This window comes from Erythrolamprus reginae, chromosome 12, assembly GCF_031021105.1.
Source record: "Erythrolamprus reginae isolate rEryReg1 chromosome 12, rEryReg1.hap1, whole genome shotgun sequence".
In the NCBI taxonomy this organism is placed as follows: Eukaryota; Metazoa; Chordata; class Lepidosauria; order Squamata; family Dipsadidae; genus Erythrolamprus; species Erythrolamprus reginae.
The window spans coordinates 6,513,702-6,537,994 of record NC_091961.1 but is presented as its reverse complement, the minus strand read 5'-3'; the positions used below and the strand labels follow the sequence as shown (position 1 = coordinate 6,537,994).

General features: G+C 46.4%; 1 protein-coding gene across 3 annotated transcripts in view; it reads right to left on the bottom strand.

Annotated features, from left to right (window-relative positions):
• TACC1 (transforming acidic coiled-coil containing protein 1) overlaps positions 1-24,293 on the bottom strand; it is a 99,144-nt gene that overhangs the window by 56,759 nt on the left and 18,092 nt on the right. Inside the window, exons 1-2 of one of the 3 annotated variants that reach the window (XM_070765372.1) lie at positions 14,878-15,252; positions 10,544-10,650 (exon numbers count right to left, since the gene is read on the bottom strand). In XM_070765372.1, the coding sequence (XP_070621473.1) occupies positions 10,544-10,650; positions 14,878-15,083 (313 nt within the window). In that variant the 5' untranslated portion in view covers positions 15,084-15,252. Of the gene's footprint in view, positions 1-10,543; positions 10,651-14,877; positions 15,253-24,293 lie in introns of those variants that run through there. The other 2 variants (XM_070765371.1, XM_070765373.1) reach the window with 2 other exon arrangements.

The following is a 24,293-nucleotide window of genomic DNA, read 5'->3' as shown; positions in this document are numbered from 1 at the left end:
TGAATAAAAGTCATCTTAAAAGCATAGCGAGTAGCTACCAAGAGAGATACCAGCAGGTATGATGACAATGAATTGAACATTATAGATTGTGAATGTACACAGGGAAGTGTATGAAAGCAATTGCAAATTGGTTATTAAAAAGTAGAGCTAACCTCAGTTGTCCACTTCAGCTACTCCAGGATACCTTAGCATCTCATGGTCAGTTTCCTACCTAGGGAATTATTTCAGTCTGTTTGTTTCTGTTTCCCTAGATGATTTGCACGAAGCAATGTTAGTATAGCTGAATTGGATATACAATTATGAAGCCACTGCTACACTCCTGTAGAAAGTTTGTATATAATTATGTGGATTGTATGTGTTTCCTTCTTTTCTGTTACATTCTCACCATATTCTGAAGGATAATAATCCAGAAAATTATTCCTATTCCTTTCTAAACCTCCTGCCTTCCCCAATGAATGTTTGAGAAAGGAAGATAGTGAAAATAGATGAGTTTTCATAATTCCTCCCTTGATGTTTCTTGCAGAAGAATTCTTAGTTAAGTGCTTATGGAACAATGTATCCAGAATATTATTCTTAATGGCTGAACATCCTTTTTTGCATTCAGCACCAGAAACAGCCACAGTCAGATTGCATAACAAATCCATGGTGTTTTTTAAAAAAAAATCAAAGGGATATGCCACTCTTCAAATGGCAAGTGGGAGGCATACCTAAAAAGACTCGTGGAGTGGCATTTTTTAAAAAAAATTCTCTATTTTGTCTTTGTACAGCCCTCCACCCATCTTACTTTCATGTGGCTGAGCTTGGCTTGCAATCAAATAGACATCATGAAAACCTAACCAGCGAGAGGTATTCCTTCCATGAAAGCATGTCCCAGTTAATGCTTTTGTAGCATTTCAGCACATTGGCAACAGGCAACCCACATCATATAATGCCGTGCTTTGTCTGCCTGAAATGTATTCTTTTGCTTTCTGGGAACTGAGCAAGTTTGTTTAGAACTGAACTGAACTTCAATCAATCAGAATAGAGCTGGAAGGGACCTTGGAGGTCTTCTAGTCCAACCCTATGCTCAAGCAGGAGACCCCATGCCAGGGTTGGCGAACCTTATCGGCACGGAGCATGGCTGCGTGCGTGGGAGCACTGACACTCATGAGTGGGAGCACCGAAAATATTTTAAAATCTTTTTAAAAGGAATTATTATTAATTGGGCTAATTGGGACATACTGTATGTGACAATTTTTTTGGACCTTTCTGTTCCCTCCTTGAATTAATATACTCTTGATCCATGTAACAGTTTTTATATTATGATGATGATGATGATGATGATGTCAATACAACACAGCAAATGAGATCATTATGCTGGATTTCGTATTTCATCACCAGTCGGGCACTTCCCAAGCACCTAGGACTGCGTGATGTAGTGGCGAATTATGTTTGCCGATCCCAGTAAAGCGGCCTTTTGCAATTGACAGATGGAGATTTTGTCAATTCCGATGGTTTTCAAATGTCCACTGAGATTTTTAGATCTTTGTATTTTACTAATTTCTCTAGCTGCTTCTCCTCAATTCTGCTGTCTCCTGGGATTGCAATGTTGATGATCCATACTTTCTTTTTCTCCACAATCAGGATGTCTGGTGTGTTATGCTTCAGAATTCGGTCAGTCTGAAGTCGGAAGTCCCACAGTAGTTTTGCTTGCTCATTTTCGACCACTTTTTCGGGCTTATGATCCCACCAGTTCTTTGCCACTGGTAAATGGTAGTTCCGGCACAAGTTCCAGTGGATCATCTGTGCCACAGCATCATGTCTATGCTTGTAGTCAGTCTGTGCGATCTTTTTGCAGCAGCTGAGTATGTGATCGATTGTTTCATCTGTTTCTTTACACAGTCTGCACTTTGGATCATCTGTTGATTTTTCAATTGTGGCTTTGACAACATTTGTTCTAATGGCCTGTTCTTGTACCGCCAGTATTAGACGCGTGCTCTTTGCTATTCCAAAAGAGGGCTTGGTTTAAGTGACTTTTCATTATAAAGAACATTGTTTTGAATTTTCAAACGTGTGTGTGTCTGAAATTGTATCTGTGCATTTTTGGGAGGATTCTACCAGAGAGCTCGACAGAACAGTATCCAGGCCATGGTAATGGGAAACCAGAAAGTTCTCCCACATAAACCCTCCTTTAACCAACAATTAGCATGCAAAAGCTGAGTGGAATAAATGCAGATCTCATTTTGCCTCTTTCAAATCTATGGCAATTTCTCCTGTGGTTGCCAAGAAATTTGAAATTCAAGCAGGTGGTTGCAGCTGCTGAAACGTTGAGGAAACCAAGCGAGACTTTGGCATTTGGCCGCGTTTCCGTTTAGCTTCCTCTGCAGATCTATCATCAAATCTACGACTTTCCCAGTCTTGCTGCAATAGTGTGAATCAACCTAGCCAAAATTGCTTACATGGTGCAAAGCAAATTGCCCTGGCATAATTTTTCTGAGCAGGGACAATTGGGGGAGGAGAGAGAGATAGAGAAAGAATTTGGAGAGGAGCTCACATCCGTAATAGCAGTCCAGCTTGAAAGGGCACCGCATGGAGAGTACATTCTTGGCAATCTAAAATAATCAATCTTCTGTAACATTCAACCCAGCATCTCCAGAGGCAATGTCCTGAGGACAAAGAGGATGCTACAGCCCACAGGGACTACGAAAACCGTTCCAAACTTAAGGGCTGAAATTTTGCAACAAGGCGATAACGCTTGTGGACAGAATACAGTGGTACCTCTACTTAAGAACGCCTCTACTTAAGAACGGCATACAAATCTAATACATTATTATTATTATTATTATTATTATTATTATTATTATTATTATTATTATTATGTCAGTACAACACAGCAAACGAGATCACTATGCTGGATTTCGTATTTCATCACCAGTCGGGCGCTTCCCACCCACCTAGGACTGCGTGATGTAGCGGCGAATTGTGTTTGCCAATCCCAGTAAAGCGGCCTTTTGCAATTGACAGATGGAGATTTTGTCAATTCTGATGGTTTTCAAATGTTCGCTGAGATCCTTTGGCACTGCGCCCAGCGTGCCAAGTACCACTGGGACCACTTTCACTGGCTTATGCCAGAGTCGTTGCAGCTCGATTTTTAGATCTTCGTATTTCACTAATTTCTCTAGTTGCTTCTCCTCCATTCTGCTGTCTCCTGGGATTGCGATGTCGATGATCCATACTTTCTTTTTCTCCACAATCAGGATGTCTGGTGTGTTATGCTTCAGAATTCGGTCAGTCTGAAGTCGGAAGTCACTCAGTAGTTTTGCTTGCTCATTTTTGACCACTTTTTCAGGTTTATGATCCCACCAGTTCTTTGCCACTGGTAAATGGTAGTTCCGGCACAAGTTCCAGTGGATCATCTGTGCCACAGCATCATGTCTATGCTTGTAGTCAGTCTGTGCGATCTTTTTGCAGCAGCTGAGTATGTGATCGATTGTTTCATCTGTTTCTTTACAGAGTCTGTACTTTGGATCGTCTGTTGATTTTTCAATTCTGGCTTTGACAGCATTTGTTCTAATGACCTGTTCTTGTGCCACCAGTATTAGTCCTTCTGTCTCCTTTTTGAGTGTTCCACTTGTAAGCCATGACCAGGTCTTTTCTTTATCCACTTTGCCTTCAGTCTTCTCCAAGAACTGGCCATGCAATGCTTTGTTCTTGAAGCTATTATTATTATCATTATTATTATGATGATGATGATGATGATGATGATGATTATTATTATTATTATTATTATTATTATTATTATTATTATTATTATTAGTCTTTAGAAGCTGCCCAAAAACGCCAGGCTATTCTGACTATACAGGAAGTGCCAAATTGTTAAAACTATGTCCTCTGGTTTTCCTGTAATTATTCTGCCTTGAAAATTCTGAGAGTGAGAGAGAAGCTGGAACAGCCCAGTTTAACAGCAGAACATTCTGAAAAGCTTTTGTCGGTTGATGCAAATTATAGGCAGAAGTGACTTAGAGACAACCAAATCTGACTCACCAGCAAGCCACTCCTTGTATTCCAGAGCTAAACCGAAGCTCCATTTGCAGAAGTTTATTTTTAAACATCAAGTGATTGCGAAAGCATTAGAAGAATCTTCTTATAAACGTCTTCAAAGCAGAATTTGATGGGTTTTGTCTGCAATTGTCCAAACTCCAGACCCACCTACTATATTTATTTATTTATTTTATTTTATTTTATTGGATTTCTACGCTGTCCCTCTCAGGGTGGCTTACAACATATTAAAGAAAACAATACAAATATCCCAAATCCAATTAATTTAGGCTAGTTAATCTAAAAACCCCGTAATATTAAAAGTCAATCATTTCCATTCAAACAACAGACATACATTACATTCATCGGCCAGGGGGCCAAGATCTAATCACCCGAAACCTGGCGGCATAGATGAGTCTTCAGACTCTTGTGGAAAGCGAGGAGGGTGGGGACAGTGCAAATCTCTGGGGGGAGCTGATTCCAGAGGGGTGGGGCCCCCACAGAGAAGGCTCTTCCCCTAGGCCCCGCCAACCAACGTTGTCTAGTTGACGGGACCTGGAGAAGGCCGACTCTGTGGGACCTAACCAGTTGCTGGGACTCATGTGGCAGGAGGTGGTCCAGCAAGTAATCTGGCCCAATGCCATGTAGGACAATTGATTGATTGATTGGATTTGTTTGCCGCCCCTCTCCGTAGACTCGGGGCGGGTAACAACAGTGATAAGGTTCATAGGTCATAACTAGTGTTGGGCGAACTGAACTTGCAAAGTTCAGGTTCATGCCGAACCCAAACTTATTTAAAAGTTTGGGTAAAGTTCGGGTTCAGGTTCGGCGTTTGCTCGAAACCGTGAATCGCCGCCGCCCGGGAGGAGAGTGGGGAATCCCATCGTGGGATTTCCTACCTCCTTTTGCTTGGAAAGTGCTGCGTTCCCAGGATGGTAATGACGAGGTAGTCCTCAACTTATGACGGGGTTTTTTTGCTTCTGCGCATGCACAGAAGCAAAAAAAACCCAGCTTCCGAGCATGCGCAGAGACCCAAAACAAGATATTTTCTAGAGGCGGTTCAGGGGTGTGGCCCACCAGCGATCACTTCCGGTTCGGTGAGCGTGGTGGATTTCCGGCTACTGGTTCTATAGAACCGATCCGAACTGGGAACAACCCACCCTTAGTGTAGGCCCACCAGGTGGAAGGGGTTTGCACTAGATGACCTGCAAGTTCTCTTCCAACTCTCTCAATCTTTTATCTGTATTGACTGTGACGGATTCACAAGGCAGAGATTTTGCAATCATATAGTGTCCTTGATTTTTTTTCTCAAAAGATTGATCAGGGGATGGCTAAGCACCCATTAAAATCATGGGAAGCTCCCCCCCCCTTTCCCCCTTTACGAGATGCATCTATTAGTGGCAAAAAATAAAAATAAAGAATAGGAAAATGGCTTGCCCTTGTATTCTGCCAGAATTTTTTTTTTAACTCCACAGTCTAATTTATAGCCCTGCAAAGCCTCAAATGCAGCAGTTGAGATCCCTGCTGTGTCTCTTTTTGTAATACAAATTTCATGCTTACAAAGGCAAGGGTGGGTTTGGGGTGGTGGTGGAGAGATAATTGTATGGGGAGGAGGATTTAGAGGCAAGAAAGGAGAATTCCACAAGATGCAAAATTGTAGGGCAATACTGGAACACACACACACACACACACACACACACACACAACCGTTGTAACCCTCCTGCAGCAGCTGGGCTAAATAAAGATATCCCCAGAACCGCCTGCTTGTTTTTGCTAAAAAACCCACAAAGATCTGCTTCCTCCACAATGACAAAAGGAGCTGTCACGTTCGAGACACACACACGCACACAAAGACACATCCGTCTCCCCGGCTCGCCTAGTGAGGTGTGTTTGAAAAGCACTCGGCCTGCGCGTGACCTGCATGAAAACGAAGGGCTACTTTGCCGAATGGCAGAATACAAAGGAATGCCAGGTTTTTTGTAGCTCCATCTTTCTGATCTTCACGCACACACAACACACACAGGAATAGCAATAGCAATAACATTTAGACTTATATACTGCTTCATAGTGCTTTTACAGCCCTGTCTAGGCGGTTTATAGAGTTAGCACATTGCCCCCAACAATCTGGGTCCTCATTTGACCCACCTCGGAAGGACGGAAGGCTGAGTCAACCTTCAGCCGGTGGTGAGATTTGAACAGCTGAATAGCAGGCAGTACTACGCTCTAGCCACGGCACCACCGTGGCTCTTTGGCAGCTGCGATCAGGCATTTTTAATGGGTCTGTGGCTGCCATTTTGATTTTTTTGACTCCTTCCCCTTCTGGTACTGTTGTGATTCAGCCTGAGGCTGCTCAGGGACCAGCTGTGTCTCTGCTGGCTCCATGCCCGGAGGAGGATGACAGCGCAGAGGAGGGGGCTGAACAGTCGGACGGGGGAGAGGAGAGTCAGGGATGGGATGAAGGAGAACAGCATGAGAGCCCCGGGGGGGGGGTGCTCTCCCCAGCCAGTAGCTTGGAGTCATTAGGTGATGACGCACAAGCTGTCATTGACATGGGACAGAGACGTTCAGAGCAACGAAAGGAGCAGTTAAAGAAATATTTTCACCCTTGAATTAGAAACAGCTGGGTTTGGGTGTGGTCCTCATCAGCAGGGTTTAAAAGGCAGGCAAGGCCTTGAAGCCATGTGGAGTGTTATCAATTGGAGTTGCGGTGACCTGTTTTGATTCTCAGCGTCTCTGATCTTGGCTTGTGGCCTCGCAGTCTGGAAGACTCGTGGGAGGCGTCTGTTTGCTATCTACAGCTTCTTCTTGGCAGCAAGAATCTGGTATTGCTTCATGGACTATTCCCTTCGTGTATATATTTGAAGTTCCAGCGTTTTTCCTGTTTGTAAGGACATTTTCTGTTACCTGTGTTTTCCTTGAATTATATAAACTGCCTTTGCCTTTTACCAGTGTGTCTGGCTTCTCTTTTTGGGTTGGTATTGGCTTCTGGAGTGACCCAGACAGAACAGGTACTAAGTACCAGAGATGTATGTGGGCATTGTGGGTGGTTGTGTGTTATTTGTGTGTGTATCTATGTGTAAGCTGCCCTGAATCAGTTGAGAAGGGCGGCATAGAAATCAATCAGATAGATAGATAGATAGATAGATAGATAGATAGATAGATAGATAGATAGATAGATAGATAGATAGATAGATACATGAATGATAAATAGAAAGATGGGTTTTTTTGAGCATTTGATTATACATAGTTTTGAAAGCTGATTGGATATTTTTGGTGTGAAGTTGCAAAAAAAAAAAGCATTTGCACTAAACAAACAAATATGCTGGTACTTTTTGGCTGCCCGTGTAAACAAATCAACAAGGTGTGTGCTTGGGGAATTCAGGAATTAAGCCCACAATGGTACAAAAGAAAGGGAGAGGGAATTTTTCTGCCAGCAGAAATGGACCTCGGGGGAACTGCATGTACTCTACCCCAAGCTCCATTTTTGCTGGCAGAAGCATCGCAGGCTGGTCCTTCACTGTTTCCAAGGTGGCCCCACAGGCCAGATCTAAACACCCTGCAGGCCTCATCCGGCCACCGGGCCTTGAGTTTGGCAACTCTACGTTTTACATACACCCTACCTTCCAGTTTCTAAACCAAACTTTCTGATGTAGCACTGTTTGCCAACTAAAGCTTGTTAAGCAAATCCTAGTGAAAGCAAATTCACAAGAGCAGCCATTTCTGCTCTTCATTTTTCCCTATTTTAAGAGGAGCGCTGATGCTCCCCTTATGATGTGTTAAGCTTTTTCAAGGAAGGCTACTACAGTACAGTGATACCTCATCTTACAAACGCCTCGTCATACAAACTTTTCGAGATACAAACCCGGGGTTTAAGATTTTTTTGCCTCTTCTTACAAACTATTTTCACCTTACAAACCCACCGCCGCCGCAGGGATGCCCCACCTCCAGACTTCCATTGCCAGCGAAACACTCGTTTTTGCGCTGTTGGGATTCCCCTGAGGCTCCCCTCCATGGGAAACCCCACCTCCGGACTTCCGTGTTTTTTTGATGCTGCAGGGGAATCCCAGCTGGCAATGGAAGTCCGGAAGTGGGGTTTCCCAGCGAGGGGAGCCTCAGTGAAATCGCAGCATCACGGGTTTCAAGAATGGTGTTTTTGCGATGCTGCGATTTCACTGCTGGGATTCTCCTGCTGGGATTTCCCTGCAGCATCTCAAAAACACAGAAGTCCGGAGGTGGAGTTTCCCATGGAGGGGAGCCTCAAGGGAACCCCAGCAGCACAAAAACGGGCACATTGGCTGGCAAAAGGGGTGAATTTTGGGCTTGCATGCATTAATCGCTTTTCCATTGATTCCTATGGGAAACATTGTTTCGTCTTACAAACGTTTCACCTTAAGAACCTCATCCCGGAACCAATTAAGTTTGTAAGACAAGGTATCACTGTATTACTGATATTTTACATTCAGAAGAGCAATGACTTAACAGAATGTATCACCCAGATTATGGCAGATAGAACAGTGATCTTACAAAAATAAGAGATCATTTCCTAAGGAACATTTTCTAAAGGCATTTTGCTAAAGCCCAGGGCTGAAAGCATGCTTTTCTCAGTCAGAAAACTGGGGGGGGGGAAGCCATTTATTTTTGCGAGCAAACAATTTGAATGAGAATGTAACCAAAGGAGTTATTCCCATTATTCATGGTTCTTATCAACAATTCAAGAACTCAGGAATTTGCCAGCAGGAAATGTTATATCTGTTATAAGATGTTCAAATGAGCATATTTCATCCCCTGATTTGACTGTAGAACAGGGGTCTCCAACCTTGGCAACTTTAAGCTTGGCGGACTTGAAGTCCACCAGGCTTAAAATTGCAGAGGTTGGGGATCCCTGCTATAGAAGGAAGAACCCAAAGGCCTACATATAAACACAGTTCAAACCGCCACCAATCTAGGATCTGAAAATCCAATGAAACATAATAAACACTTGAGGTTCCAAGCTTAATAAAAAGCTGTAGCTTGTTTATCTAAGGTTTCCTGAAAGATGAGCATTTTTTTTTTACCTTTCTTGTTTTTATTATTAATAGAAACTGTAATTTTCAGCCAACTGAACTTACTCTGCCGAGTCTGCGGAGAGGGGCGGCATATAAATCCAATAAATCCAATCTAATCTAATCTCCATCACCATTTCACACTTGCAGGACATTCCTTGCAAAAGCTACCATATTTTTGGAGTATAAAACACACCTTTTTCTTCCCTAACAAAGGCTGAAATTTCAGGTGCGTCTTATACTCTGAATGTAGCTTTTTTCGAAGCTTTTCCCCCCCAGCCCTAACAAGGTGCTAATAATCTTCCCAGCTCTTACCTTGCAAGCTCTTTCATTGTTACTCTCTACAAAGAATGTTTTCCAAGTCCTAAGTCTTTGCAGGTGGTTTTTTTCCATTGCTCTGCTTGCTCCAAATGTTTCTTTCCAGGTGTTACTGATGTTCCCAGTTCTTACATGCTTGCAAGCTCTTTCATTGTTACTCTCTCTGAATAAGGTTTTTTTTAAAAGCCCTAACCCGGGGATAAAATAATGTGCTGAAGCTGACCAGACTAAGGACGCAAGCCAGATGAATACCTAGTAAGCAGATTCTTTTCCCTATTTTCCTCCCCAAAAACTAAGGCATGTCTTATATTCCAGTGTGTCTTATACTCTGAAAAATACACTGCTCAAAAAAATAAAGGGAACACTTAAACAACACAATATAACTCCAAGTAAATCAAACTTCTATGAAACCAAACTGTCCACTAAGGAAGCAACACTGATTGACAATCAATTTCGTACAGAACAAAGTATTCAATGAGAATATTTCCTTCATTCAGATCTAGGATGTGTTATTTTTTAAATTATTATTATTTATTAGATTTGTATGCCGCCCCTCTCCGCAGACTCGGGGCGGCTCACAACAACAATAAAACAATGTACAACAAATCTAATAATTTTAAAATCACTAAAAAACCCTTCTTAAAAGCAAACATACACACAAACATACCATGCATAAATTGTATAGGCCCGGGGTAAAAACAGTCATACATCCCAGACAAAAAACATACATGAAATGGGAACGGCCCGGGGGAATCAATTCCCCCATGCCTGACAGCAGTGGTGGGTTTTAAGGAGTTTAAGGCAAGGAGAGTGGGGGCAGTTCTAATCTCCAGGGGGAGCTGGTTCCAGAGGGTCGGGGCCGCCACAGAGAAGGCTCTTCCCCCGGGTCCCGCCAAACGACATTGTCTTTGAGTGTTCCCTTTATTTTTTTGAGCAGTATACATTAAGCTTTCTAGCTTTCTTTCATGTAGCGCCTCCGCAGCAAAAACCAGATCGAATTACCGGAAGGTTGTGCTAAATTATGATGAATGCACATCCCTATTAGACCATGTAGAGATCCAAATGATGAGAGAGACACACATATTAAAAAAGTACCAGCACGAGAAACAGGATGCACTGGGCATTTTCAACGAAGGAAGGAAAAGTAAGGCTCGGCAGTATTTTACCTTGGGGCCCAACTTCCAGGTCCAGCTCCAGTTCTTCCAACTCTTTCCCCAAGGAGTGGATTGGCGTCTCTGCCTCGGGAGTCCCAAAATTGCCTTCCGAATCCGAACTGCCAAGGGAGGAAGGAGAAGGGGGGGGACACACACAGAACAGAACATTATTTCCTCCAACCAATCAAAGGGCATTTGAAGCTTATTATGAAGAACGGTTTGCAAGAGGGGTTAGAAAAAAAAGCACACATACTTATGATGCATATAAAAAAAAGATAAAAGTTTGTTTAAAAAAATATTTTGATTATACATTTCTCTTTATAACACATCACATTTTTGTGACGTGATGTACAGTGATACCTTGTCTTACAAACTTAATTGGTTCTGGGACGAGGTTCTTAAGGTGAAAAGTTTGTAAGACGAAACAATGTTTTCCATAGGAATCAATGGAAAAGCGATTAATGCGTGCAAGCCCAAAATTCACCCCTTTTGCCAGCCGAAGCGCACGTTTTTACACTGCTGGGATTCCCCTGAGGCTCCCCTCCATGGGAAACCCCACCTCTGGACTTCTGTGTTTTTGCGATGCTGCAATTTCACTGAGGCTCCCCTCGCTGGGAAACCCAACCTCCGGACTTCCATTGCCAGCGAAGCGCCTGTTTTTGCGTTGCTGGTATTTCCCTGCTGGTATTCCCCTGCAACATCGCAAAAACACAGAAGTCTGAAGGTAGTGTTTCCCATGGAGGGGAGCTCAGGGGAATCCCAGCAGCACAAAAATGGGTGCTTTGCTGGCAACGGAAGTCCGGAGGCGGTGCATCACAGTGGTGGCGGTGGGTTTGTAAGGTGAAAATAGTTAGTAAGAAGAAGCAACAAAATCTTAAACCCCGGGTTTGTATCTCGAAAAGTTTGTATGACGAGGCGTTTGTAAGATGAGGTATCACTGTATTTATATTTGTTGGACCCCCAACCATAAGTCTAGCCCCAATTCTCCCAACAGAGATTTAAACTGATTGGCAGGAAGGTCAGAGGGACACCCCCGCCTGATTGGTCGGATTGTTCTGGACTTAACCACGGTTCATTTAGTGACCATTCAAAGTTACAATGGCACTGATTGCAGCAGCCCCATGATCCCGTGATCAAAATTTGGATGCTGGACAACCGACTCACATTTATGATGGTTGCAGTGTCCCAGAATCATGTGATCCCCTTTTGTGACCTTCCAATAAGCCAAGATTCACTTAACAACCGTGCCACTAAGTTAACCTCTGAACATGTGGCCCTCCCGAGCTCCATTTCCTACACGTAGGACCTATAAAGCCCTGTATGGCATCGGACCAGATTATTTACGGTCCCACAGAGTCATCCTTCTCCAGGTCCCGTCAACCAGACAATAATAATAATTAATAATAATAATAATAATAATTTATTAGATCTGTATGCCGCCCTCTCCGAGGACTCGGAGAGGCTCACAACAATACATAATATACAAATCTAATGTTAAAAAACATTTTAAAAACCCTTATTATAAAAAAACATTCACACAACCTAAACAAACCATACATAAAAAACCATAGTAGCTAAGGGGTATATCAGTTTCACCATGCCTGGCGATATAGGTGGGTTTTCAGGAGCTTTCGAAAGGCAACGGGGATGGAGGCAGTCCTAATCTCCGGGGGAGTTGATTCCAGAGGGCTGGGGCCACCACAGAGAAGGATCTTTCCCTGGGTCCCGCCAGACAACATTGTTTAGTCGACGGGACTCGGAGAAGGCCAACTCTGTGGAACCTGATCAGTCACTGGGATTCATGCGGCAGAAGGCGGTCCCGAAGATATTCTGGTCCAATGCCATGTAGGGTTTTATAGGTCATAACCAACACTTTGAATGTTGTTTGGCGGGGCCAAGGGGAAGAGCCTTCTCTGTGGGAGCCCCGGCCTTCTGGAATCAGCTCCCTCGAGAGATTCCTACTGCCTCCACCCTCCTTGCCTTCTATAAGAGTCTCAAGACTCACCTATGTCGCCAGGCCTGGGGTCATTAGATCTTGCCCCCCTGACCAATAAATGTGATGCATGGTGTGATTGGATTGTCTGATTGAGTAATACATTGGGTATTTTTTTAGCTGTAGTTTTTTAATGTATTAGATTTGTTTTGTACGCTTTGTTTCTATATTTATTCTGTGAGCTGCCCCGAGTTATTGGAGAAGGGCAGCATACAAATCTAATAAATAATAATAATAAATAATAATTTTCACTGGTTGAGGGTTGCAGGAGGCCATCCCAGCCAAAAACGAAGATTGGGAGCCTGTTTTCACAGGTACAGCACAGGGGCAGCACAGGAACCCCTGAAACGAGTGACATCAAACTCACCAAGCCCACCCCGGCCACATACACCCCTCCACCTCGCCCAGGTCAAACCTTGATGCAATCCTCAATTTTATTTATTATTAGATTTATTTATTTATTAGATTTGTATGCCGTCCCTCTCCGGAGACTCAGAGCGGCTCTCAACAAAAAACACAGTACAAATCCAATAGTTAAAAAGCAATTTAAAACCCTTAATATAAAAACAGTCCTACATCCCAGACAAAAACCATACATGAAACGGGAACGGCCCGGAGCAATCAATTCCCCCATGCCTGACGGCAGAAGTGGGTTTTAAGGAGTTTGCGAAAAGCGAGGAGGGTGGGGGCGGTCCTAATCTCCGGGGGGAGTTGATTCCAGAGGGTCGGGGCCGCCACAGAGAAGGCTCTTCCCCTGGGTCCCGCCAGACGACATTGTTTCATCGACGAGACCCGGAGGAGGCCAACTCTGTGGGACCTAACCGGTCGCTGGGATTCATGCAGCAGAAGGCGGTCCTGGAGATATGATATCATGAAATTGAGTTTTGACCACCACCACTCCCCGCTCTAGATGCTAATTGCATCTTATTCTAGATTGGCAGGGATGGTAATGACGGATCAAGGAATCAACCCTCTGCCCACCCGCCCACCCCCACAATGACTAAGTCGAAAAGGCAAAAGTTTGGCTCCAAGTTGGCAGATCCAATGAGCAAGAGGATACGGGAGACAAACGGTCACTCGCTCTAGAATTTACTTCTGGACTCAATTAAAGCCGTTCCAGAGATTACGTGGCAGCCTGGATGCACCAGTGTTTGTGTGTGTGTGTGTGTATGTGTGTGTGTGTGTGTGTGACCCATCATCTAGAACTGCCAAGGCAGCTGTTCTGAGCAGAGCAAAGATGGTTGAGAAAAAACACCCACCACCCTCTGAAGGAGACAGCAAGTCCGGCTGTTGCTCCAGCCTCTAGGTCAGCTGCTGACCTCCGAAGATAAACCAGACCAGGGAAATGTCAATGCTGCAGCATATTTGAGGATGCCCAGAGCCCTTTTGGCATCCTGATAGCGCTTCCGTCACAGCAGAGTGTCATTTGGTGACACACTCGTGGCCCAGCCACTCATCAAGGCTTGGAAGCTGATGTCCAGAGTAAATAATGACAATTCCCGAATCAGTGGCCAAACCCCAAATCACGATTGGCTAAGCAAAATAATGAAGCCTTAAACCGTGATTAGATGCTAAGCGAAACGGTGAACCCCTAAATCAGGATTAGCGGCTAAGCGAAACAGTAAAACCCTAAATCGTGATTAGCTATTAAGCGAAATACTGAACTCCTAAATCATGATTAGATGCTAAGCGAAACAGTGAACCCCTAAATTGTGATTAGCTGCTAAGTGGAATGGTAAACCCCTAAATAATGATTGGCTGCTAAGGGACATAGCAAACCCCTAAATCGTGATTAGCTGATAAGCGAAAGCAAAACAGACAGCATTCAGGGGGCCACGTGGAACAGGCCACCCTACTGAGCCACCATATCTGTGACTTGCTTCTTTGGGCTCAGCCATCCCAGATGGCTCAACTACGATTTATGGTTTAAGCCCGTTGCGCACAGGACAATGGCTAGGGAGAAAAAGCAGGGCACGCCATCGACTGTCCTCATCTCCTTCTGGAATGCCCCCCCCCCCACACACACACAGAGGAAAAGAGGCCAGACGCCCAGACACGTGTGTCGTTTGCCCACGGAGTCAATCCCCCCTCTCGTCCCACTGGCTAGGTTCACGCGGGTTTCTCTTTCGCCAGCGATCCCCGGGCGCGTTAAGGCGAAATAGCTTGGCACCGAGCGAAAATAGCTTGGCACCGAGCGAAAATAATAATCAAAGCCCAGGTGCCGCCAGAGGTGCAAACCCGCCTCTGCGCTGGCAAGCCCCATGGAGCGCCCCCTCTGGGCTTGACCCGCGAACCCCTCGCAGGCTGACTCGTGTCTGCCTTGGCGGAACGTGTGAAAGGGCCCACGACTTGCCTGAGACTCAGCGACTTGGTCTCCGCCTGCGCCGCCGTCTCTTCCTCCTCCTCCTCCTCTCCTTCCTCTTCCTCGGCCGGTCCCCTCTCCCCACGGGCGTCGAGGTCATCCTGCTCCGGGGGGCCCCCGCCCCGCACGGCCGACCAGGTCCACTTGGCCCACTGGACGGGCGAGAGCAGCTGCCAGGAGGAGGTGCTGAACGCCATCGGGGTCACGAAAGAAGCCTTGGAGATGGAGAGGGAAGGCGGGCGGGCGGCAAAGGCGGGAGGGAGCCGGGCTTTCGGAGCCGAGCCGGCGCGGATGCGGTCAGCCGTGAGCCATCGCTTCTCTCTGTGTGTCTCGCTTCTCTCCCCGCCTTCCTCCGCCCCGCCTCGGCTTCCTCACTTGGAGCAAGGAACCTTTCTTTCCGCGGTGGCTGCTGGCAGCGCGCCTCCTCCGCTTCTCTCCCACGGGGGTGAGGTGTGGGGGGGACTCCGGTTGGCTTGCCTGGCCAGAGGCGTGAGGAGGGGAGGGAGGAGGAGGGGGGAGGGAGAAGGGATCGTCCCCGCCCGGCCACTCCGTTCCCACGTTCGCGGCGCCTCCAGGGCGGGTTGCGCAAAGCGTGCGCGCTTCCCGAGCGTGGTTGTTTGCCTGCGAGGGCGGAGTGCGCCCGTCCTAGGTTTCTCCCACCCAAACGCCCTTCCTTTTTTGGAGTAAACGCGACTTAAGGGGCTGGAGAGGAGGAGGAGGAGGAGAAGGGAATCGTAGGCAGAGGAGGTACCCTGAGTTCTGGCGCACGAAAACTCCCCTTCACACGTTACATTCAGGCGCAGGCTTCAAACTGGAGTTTAGAATGAATGCGAATGCCTGGTTTTTTATGTCTTTGGAGGATGGATGGATGGATAGATGTAGTATGTATGAATATATGTATGTGTGTGTGTGTGTTTGTTTGTTTGTTTGTTTGTTTGTTTGTTTGCTTGTTTGTTTGGATTTATATGCTGCCCCTCTCAGAGGACTCGGGCGGCTTACAAAACATAATACAGTACACTGCTAAAAAAAAAATAAAGGGGACACTTAAGTAACGCATCCTAGATCTGAATGAATGAAATATTCTCATTGAATACTTCGTTCTGTACAAAGTTGAATGTGCAGGACACCATGTGAAATTGACTGTCAATCAATGTTGTTTCCTAAGTGGACAGTTTGATTTCACAGAAGTTTGATTTACTTGGAGTTATGTTGTGTGGTTTAAGTGTTCCCTTTATTTTTATTGAGCGGTGTATAAAAAAATATAAGAAACAATTTTCAATCCAATTTAACTTAAAATTGACTAATCTAAAAGCCCAAATTATTTATAATAATAATTCTATTTTTTAATATTACTTTTTTTGGGTTGGGTTTCTCTGGCTATATTTTGTGCTGTATTTTTATTCTCACTCTTGTAAACCGCCCCGAGCCTGTGGAGAAGGGTGGCATAGAAATCCAACCAAAGAAATAAATAAGTAAATAAAACGCATCCTTCCCCCCCCCCCAATTCTAAGTAACAGTAATGCCTACAATGGATGCCCCCCACCCCATGAATGAAGTTGTTACTGTTTTAGAGATGGCTGGCCAAATTCCCATTATGGGAACACAGTGATGGGCTTTAAATCCCACCTGGATTTGGGGTAACAGGTCATGGCGCAAGGAAGTTAGAAACATAGAAGATTTATTTATTTATTTATTACATTTGTATGCCGCCCCTCTCCGTAGACTGTGACTGACGACCCATCATGGTCCATCTAGTCTGCCCTTATACTATTTCCTTTATTTTATCTTAGGATGGATATATGTTTATCCCAGGCATGTTTAAGTTCCGTTACTGTGGATTTACCAGCCACGTCTGCTGGGAGTTTGTTCCAAGCATCTACTGCTCTTTCAGTAAAATAATATTTTCTCACATTGCTTCTGATCTTTCCCCCAACGAACCTCAGATTGTGGCCCCTTGTTCTTGGGTTCACTTTCCTATTAAAAACACTTTCCTCCTGGACCTTGTTTAATCCTTTAACATTTTTAAATGCTTCGATCATGTCCCCCCTTTCCCTTCTGTCCTCCAGACTCTACAGATCGAGTTCATTAAGTCTTTCCTGATACGTTTTATGCTTAAGACCTTCCACCATTCTTGTAGCCTGTCTTTGGACCCGTTCAATTTTATCAATATCTTTTTGTAGGTGAGGTCTCCAGAACTGGACACAGTATTCCAAATGGGGTCTCACCAGCGCTCTTTACAGCGGGATCACAATCCCCCTCTTCCTGCTTGTTATACCTCTAGCTATGCCGCCAAGCATTCTACTCGCTTTCCCTAACGCCTGACTTTCACCCATTTTGAGACTGTCAGAAATCACTACCCCTAAATCTTTCTCTTCTGAAGTTTTCGCTAACATAGAGTTAGTTAAAAGTTAAAAGTTTTGGGAAGACGTGAAGCGTAGCAGCCAACCTACGGAGATTGTGAAATGGATTTCCCTTCTGTAAATTCTGTTACAAATGGGAACTTTCATTCCATTTGATTTTGTTTTTTGGGTTTTTTTTTGTTTTTTTTAAAGTTGTGGGTGAGTTCCTCAAACAGGAGGCACCATCAATCATCTTTGGAGGTTGCACCAAATCGTGCAAACCCCCTGCAAACTACCCATTTAAAAAATCATTGTTCTTGGCCGATGCAGAAAGAACCAACTGAACGGAAGAGGGCCTCTCAAACCCACCAAGAACTGCTTGGAAAATGCTCGATTTTCTGTACGTTTACTTCAGTTGCTGCTTCCGTTGTGTCACTTCCTTCTGACATCACCCCACACTTCAGCTACCTTGAGTAGCAAAGTGGACGCAAAGGAAACACTCGCCACCGATGGCTTAAAAACTCACCAGCTTCATGAACTGAATTCAGTCTAGTTCACCAACCCCAGTTTGATGTTTATGCTGGCAGGATGTGGTTTCCTAACTCTTTGGTTCTGAGGACACACTGATGGATAAGGTAACCACAAGGGCTCCATACACATGATTGGTTATACAGTGGTACCTCTACCTACAAATGCCTCTATTCAGTTACTGTGGATTTATCTACCACGTCTGCTGGAAGTTTGTTCCAAGGATCTACTACTCTTTCAGTAAAGCAACATGAGAAAATATTATTTTACTGAAAGAGTAGTAGATCCTTGGAACAAACTTCCAGCAGACGTGGTAGATAAATCCACAGGAACTGAATTTAAACATGCCTGGGATAAACATATATCCATCCTAAGATAAAATACAGGAAATAGTATCAGGGCAGACTAGATGGACCAGGAGGTCTTTTTCTGCCGTCAGACTTCTATGTTTCTATGTTTCTATGTTTCTACTTACAAATTTTTCTAGATAAGAACCGGATGTTCAAGATTTTTTGCCTCTTCTCAAGAACCATTTTGCACTTACAAACCTGAGCCTCCAAAACCGGAAAAGGCGGAGAGAAGCCTCCGTGGGGCCTCTCTAGGAATCTCCTGGCAGGAAACAGGGCCGGAAAAGGCGGGGACTAGCCTCCGTGGGGCCTCTCTAGGAATCTCCTGGCAGGAAACAGGGCCCGAAAAGGCGGGGAGAAGCCTCCATGGGGCCTCTATAGGTATCTCCTAGCAGGAGATTTTCTTTTTTCCTTTTTTCGTATGAATTTTTTATTATTATAAGATTGAGCAAAATTTCTTGCCGCCCCTCTCCGCAGACTCGGGGCGGCTCACAACAGAATAACAGAAGACAATTTCAGCAAATCTAAATTTCTACTAAAAACATTTTAAAAACCCCATTTTCTAAGCACACATACATACACACATACCATTCATAAATTGTATATGCCCGGGGGAGATGTCTCAGTTCCCCCATGCCTGACGACACAGGTGGGTCTTAAGGAGTTTACGAAAGGCAAGGAGAGTAGGGGCAGTTCCAATCTCCGGGGGGAGTTGGTTCCAGAGGGTCGGGGCCACCACAGAGAAGGCTCTTCCCCTGGGGCCCGCCAACCGACATTGTTTAGTTGACGGGACCCGGAGAAGGGCCACTCTGTGGGACCTAATCGGTCGCTGGGATTTGTGCGGCAGAAGGCGGTCTCGGAGATATTCTGGTCCAGTGCCATGAAGGGCTTTAAAGGTCATAACCAACACTTTGAATTGTGACCGGAAGTTGATCGGCAACCAATGCAGACTGCAGAGTGATGGTGAAACATGGGCATACCTAGGTAAGCCCATGACTGCTCTCGCAGCTGCATTCTGCACGATCTGAAGTTTCCGAACACTTTTCAAAGGTAGCCCCATGTAGAGAGCATTACAGTAGTCGAACCTCGAGGTGATGAGGGCATGAGTGACTGGGAGCAATGAGTCCCGGTCCAGATAGGGCCGCAACTGGTGCACCAGGCGAACCTGGGCAAACGCCCCCCTCGCCACAGCTGAGAGATGTTTTTCTAATGTGAGCTGTGGATCGAGGAGGACACCCAAGTTGCGGACCCTCTCTGAGGGGGTCAATAATTCCCCCCCCCCAGGGTAATGGACGGACAGATGGGATTGTCCTTGGGAGGCAGAACCCACAGCCACTCCGTCTTATCCGGGTTGAGCTTGAGTCTGTTTACACCCATCCAGGCCCCAACAGCCTCCAGGCACCGGCACATCACTTCCACCGCTTCGTTGACTGGGCATGGGGTGGAGATGTAAAGCTGGGTATCATCCGCATATTGATGATACCTTACCCCATGTCCTTGGATGATCTCGCCCAGCGGTTTCATGTAGATGTTGAATAGCAGGGGGGAGAGGACCGACCCCTGAGGCACCCCACAAGGGAGAAACCTAGGAGTCGACCTCTGACCCCCCACTAACACCGACTGCGACCGGCCAGAGAGGTAGGAGGAGAACCACTGAAGGACAGTGCCTCCCACCCCCAACCCCTCCAGCCGGTGCAGAAGGATACCATGGTCGATGGTATCGAAAACCGCTGAGAGGTCAAGGAGCACCAGGACAGAGGATAAACCCCTGTCCTGGGCCCGCCAGAGATCATCCATCAACGCGACCAAATCGGTTTCCGTGCTGTAACCGGGCCTGAAACCCGACTGCTGGGAACCTAGATAATCGGCCTCTTCCAAGGACCGCTGGAGCTGGAGAGCCACCACCTTCTCGACAACCTTCCCCATAAAGGGAAGGTTGGAGACTGGATGATAGTTGTTAAGCACAGCTGGGTCCAGGGAGGGCTTCTTGAGGAGGGGGCGCACGAGCGCTTCTTTATAGAGTGATGGAAAAACTCCCCTCCCCAAGGAAGCGTTGGTAATCTCCTGGGCCCAGCTCCGTGTCACCTCCCGACTGGCCGAAACCAGCCAGGAGGGACACGGATCCAGTAAACAGGTGGCAGAACTCACAGCTCCAATGGCCTTGTCCACTTCATCAGGTGTCGCCAGATCAAACTCTTCCCAGACAGGTGGACAAGTACGTGCCCCAGTCACCTCGACTGACTCGTTGTCAGTCGACTGCTATACAATTGGAGTACCACTGTATAAGAGGCATCTAGATCAGGGATCTCCAACCTTGGCAACTTTCTGACGTGTGGACCTCAGCCAGTATTTCTGAGGAATTCTGGAAGTTGAAGTCCACACGTTGCCCCCACTGAGGGGGGGGCACTCAGTGGGGGTAGTAAGCTTATGCACTATGTATTGAATACTTAACAGTGTTTTTATTGTCCTTCCTTCTCTAGCACCTTAGTATGAGCCTTAATTACTTTTAAAATAGGAAAGAATTAAATGGTATGTTTTTACCCATAAACCCTTTCATCATTTTAATCATTATCTGGAACTGAACTTTTATAGCAATTAAAGACAATTGAGCTACTTGCCTAATCTGTTATCATACTGAACCTCGTTCAATACAAAACCTTAAAATGTGACTGTGCTCCTCAACCAATAATGCTGTCTATCATTTGTCCTTTTGGTGGCTATTCAAATTATTTATTTATTTATTTATTTATTTATTTATTTGTTTGTTTGTTTGTTTGTTTGTTTGTTTGTTTGTTTGATTGATTGATTGATTGATTGATTGATTTGTATGCCACCCCTCTCCGAAGACTCGGGGCAGCTAACAACAATAAAGAAAACAATGTAACAAATCTAATATTAAAAAATAGTCTAAAAACCCCAATTTAAGAGACCAATCATACATACCAGCATACCATGTATAAATTCTATAAGCCTAGGGGGAAGGGGAAAAATTTCAATTCCCCCATGCCTGACGACAGAGGTGGGTTTTAAGGAGCTTGCGAAAGGCAAGGAGGGTGGGGGCAACTCTGATATCTGGGGGCAGCTGGTTCCAGAGGGTCGGGGCCGCCACAGAGAAGGCTCTTCTCCTGGGTCCCGCCAAATGACATTGTTTAGTCCAGTGTTTCCCAACCTTTTTGGAGCCGCGGCACATTTTTCATATTTTCAAAATCCTGGGGAACATTGGGGGGGGGGGGGGCTAAAAAAAGTTTGGACAAAAAAAATCTCTCTTCCTCCCTTTCACTCTATTTCTCTCTCTCTCCCTCCCTCTTTCTCTCTCCCTCCCTCTTTCTCTCTCCATCCCTCTTTCTTTCTCTCTTCCTTCCTTCCTCTCTTTCTGTCTCCTCCTTCCTCTCTCATCTCTCTTTCCTTCCTCTCCCTTTCTGTCTATCCTTTCTATCTCTCACCCCTTCTCCCTCTTTCATTCCCTTTCTCTCCCTCCCTTTCTCTCTCATTCCTTTCTCTCCCTCTTTCCTTTCTATCTCTCTTTCTTTTTCTCCCTCCTTCATATCTTCTTTCTCTCCCCCCTTCCTCCCTCTTTCCTTTCTCCCCCTCCCTTTCTCTTCCTTTTTCTCTATCCTTTCTACTTCTTACTCTTTCTTTCTCTCCCTCCTTCATTCAATTTTCTCTTCTTCCCTTTCTCTCTCTTTCCTTTCTCTCCCTCCCTTGTTCTCCCCTGGGGCTGCCTGTGCCTGCCCTGCACCACCCAACACGAATGGACAGCCCCCGGTCATTGGTTCGTCGCCCCCCCCCCCCACACGGAGGGAGATCAGGCTGGCGAGGGTGGTAGATCTGCGTCCCCAGCCACTGGAGGGATATCGGGCTGGCGGGGGTGGCGAATCCACCTCCCCAGCCGGGTGGAGGGAGATCGGGCTGGCGAGGGCGGTGGATCCGTGTCCCCAGCCACGCGGAGGGAAATTGGCCAGGCGGGCGGGTGGCCGCGGCTCCCTGCGCGCCCCTGGAAAAGGGTGCGCGGGGGGCATTTTGGGGTGCGCTGGCGCAGGCGTGCGCAGCCTACAGGGAAAGGTGCCCGTGGCCGCTGCAGCCGGCAGCCTCCTGTTTCCGCTGCCATTGCCCTCCCGCCGGGCCCCAAAGGACACTTGCCGCCGACGCCAGGGAAGCTCCAGCTGGGCGGGGCGCTGCCGGTGCCTCCGACCTCCCGGTTCCTGCTCGATGCCGCGATTTCTGGTGCTCTCCTGCTGGGCCCCAAAGAAGGAAGGCGGGAAAAAGGCGCGAAGAATGAAGCTCTCCTTCTTCCTGCCTTCCTTCTTAGGGGTCCAGCAGGAGAGCGCCAGAAACCGCGGCATCGGGCAGGAGCCGGGAGGTCGGAGGCACCGGCAGCGCCCCGCCCAGCTGGAGCTTCCCTAGCTTCACGGCACACCTGGCTGTGCCGCGGCACACCGGTTGGGAAATGCTGGTTTAGTCGACGGGACCCGGAGAAGGCCAACTCTGTGGGACCTGACCAGTCGCTGGGATTCGTGCGGCAGAAGGGATTAATGGGACTTAATCAAGTGAAAAAGAGTCCAAGTACCTATTTGAAAACGGTAAGCCACTCTCACCCAGTCACGTGACCCTTAGTCACCCCCAGTCACATGATTGTCAAGCTACTCCCACTTGGTCACATGGCCAGCACTCCTACCTGGTCACATGACTACCAAGCCATATCAACAAAATAAGCCATGCCCACAGTGTGGCAGTAAACATTTTGGCAATCCATCACTGGGCTGTTCCCTCCCACCAGGATAAATAGTGTCCGTTCACAATTAAGTGCTGGCAATAACACGATTATTTATTTTAGCTACGGCATCTGCTCAACCAAATTTGCCTCTGGGATAATGATACTGGCCTATCCCAAAGGGCTATTTTGGAACGACTTTAGATATGAGAAGCTACTGAAATATTTCAGCCACACAAAGGCCACAAAGCATTATCTAAGCCCATGATGGTGAACCTATGGCACGTGTGCCACCTGTGGCACATGAAACCACATCTAAGAGCACATGAGGCATTGCCATGTATGCCCCAGACAGCTGATTTTAGGTCGCCCAGAGGGAAGGGGGGGCATTTTTGCCCTCCCCAGGCTTCAGGAAAGCTTCAAGACCAGTGATGGTGAACCTTTTTCCCCTCGTGTGCTGAAAAACTGTGGGCGTGCACTATCACACATGTGCGAGTGCCCACACTCATAATTCAATGCCTGGGGAGGACGAAAACAGCTTCCCTTGCCCCCGGGGAGGCCCTCTGGTGGCCAGAAACAGCCTGTTTTCCAACTTCTGATGGGCCCAGTAGACTCATGTTTCGCCCTCCCCAGGCTCCAAAGGCTTATCTGGAGCTGAAGGAGGGCAAATACATCCTCCCTCATCCCCCCGGAGGCTCTCTGGAAGCCAAAAATGCCCTCCCAGATATATGAGATATAGGTGAGACTATAGGACAGTGGACGGTAGGCACTCTGGTGTACTTATGACCTCTTAGGTACTTGGTGAGGTCAACCGTGGATAGTCTGAGGGTAAAGTGTTGGGGGTCAGGGGATGATAGTACAGAGTCCGGTAGTGAATTCCACGCTTCGACAACTCGATTACTAAAGTTGTATATTTTACAGTCCAATTAGGAGTAGTTAATATTAAGCTTGTATCTGTTGTGGGCTCTTGTGTTGTTGCAGTTGAAGCTGAAGTAGTCTTTGACAGGCAGGACATTGCAGCATATGATCTTGTGGGCAATACTTAGATCATGTTTCATGCGTCTTACGTAGTTCTAAGCTTTCTAGGCCCAGGATTGTAAGTCTAGTTTCGTAGAGTGTTCTGTTATGGGTGGAGGAGTGAAGGGCTCTTCTGGTGAAGTATCTCTGGACATTTTCGAGGGTTTCGAGCAATGCGGTATGGGTTCCAAACAGAGAAGCTATACAGACTCAAACTCAACCCTGATAAGACGGAGTGGCTGTGGGTTTTGCCTCCCAAGGACAATCTCATCTGTCCGCCCATCACCCTGGGGGGGGAATTATTGACCCCCTCAGAGAGGGTCCGCAACTTGGGCGTCCTCCTCGATCCACAACTCACATTAGAGAACCACCTTTCAGCTGTGGCAAGGGGGACGTTTGCCCAGGTTCGCCTGGTGCACCAGTTGCGGCCCTATTTGGACCGGGACTCATTGCTCACAGTCACTG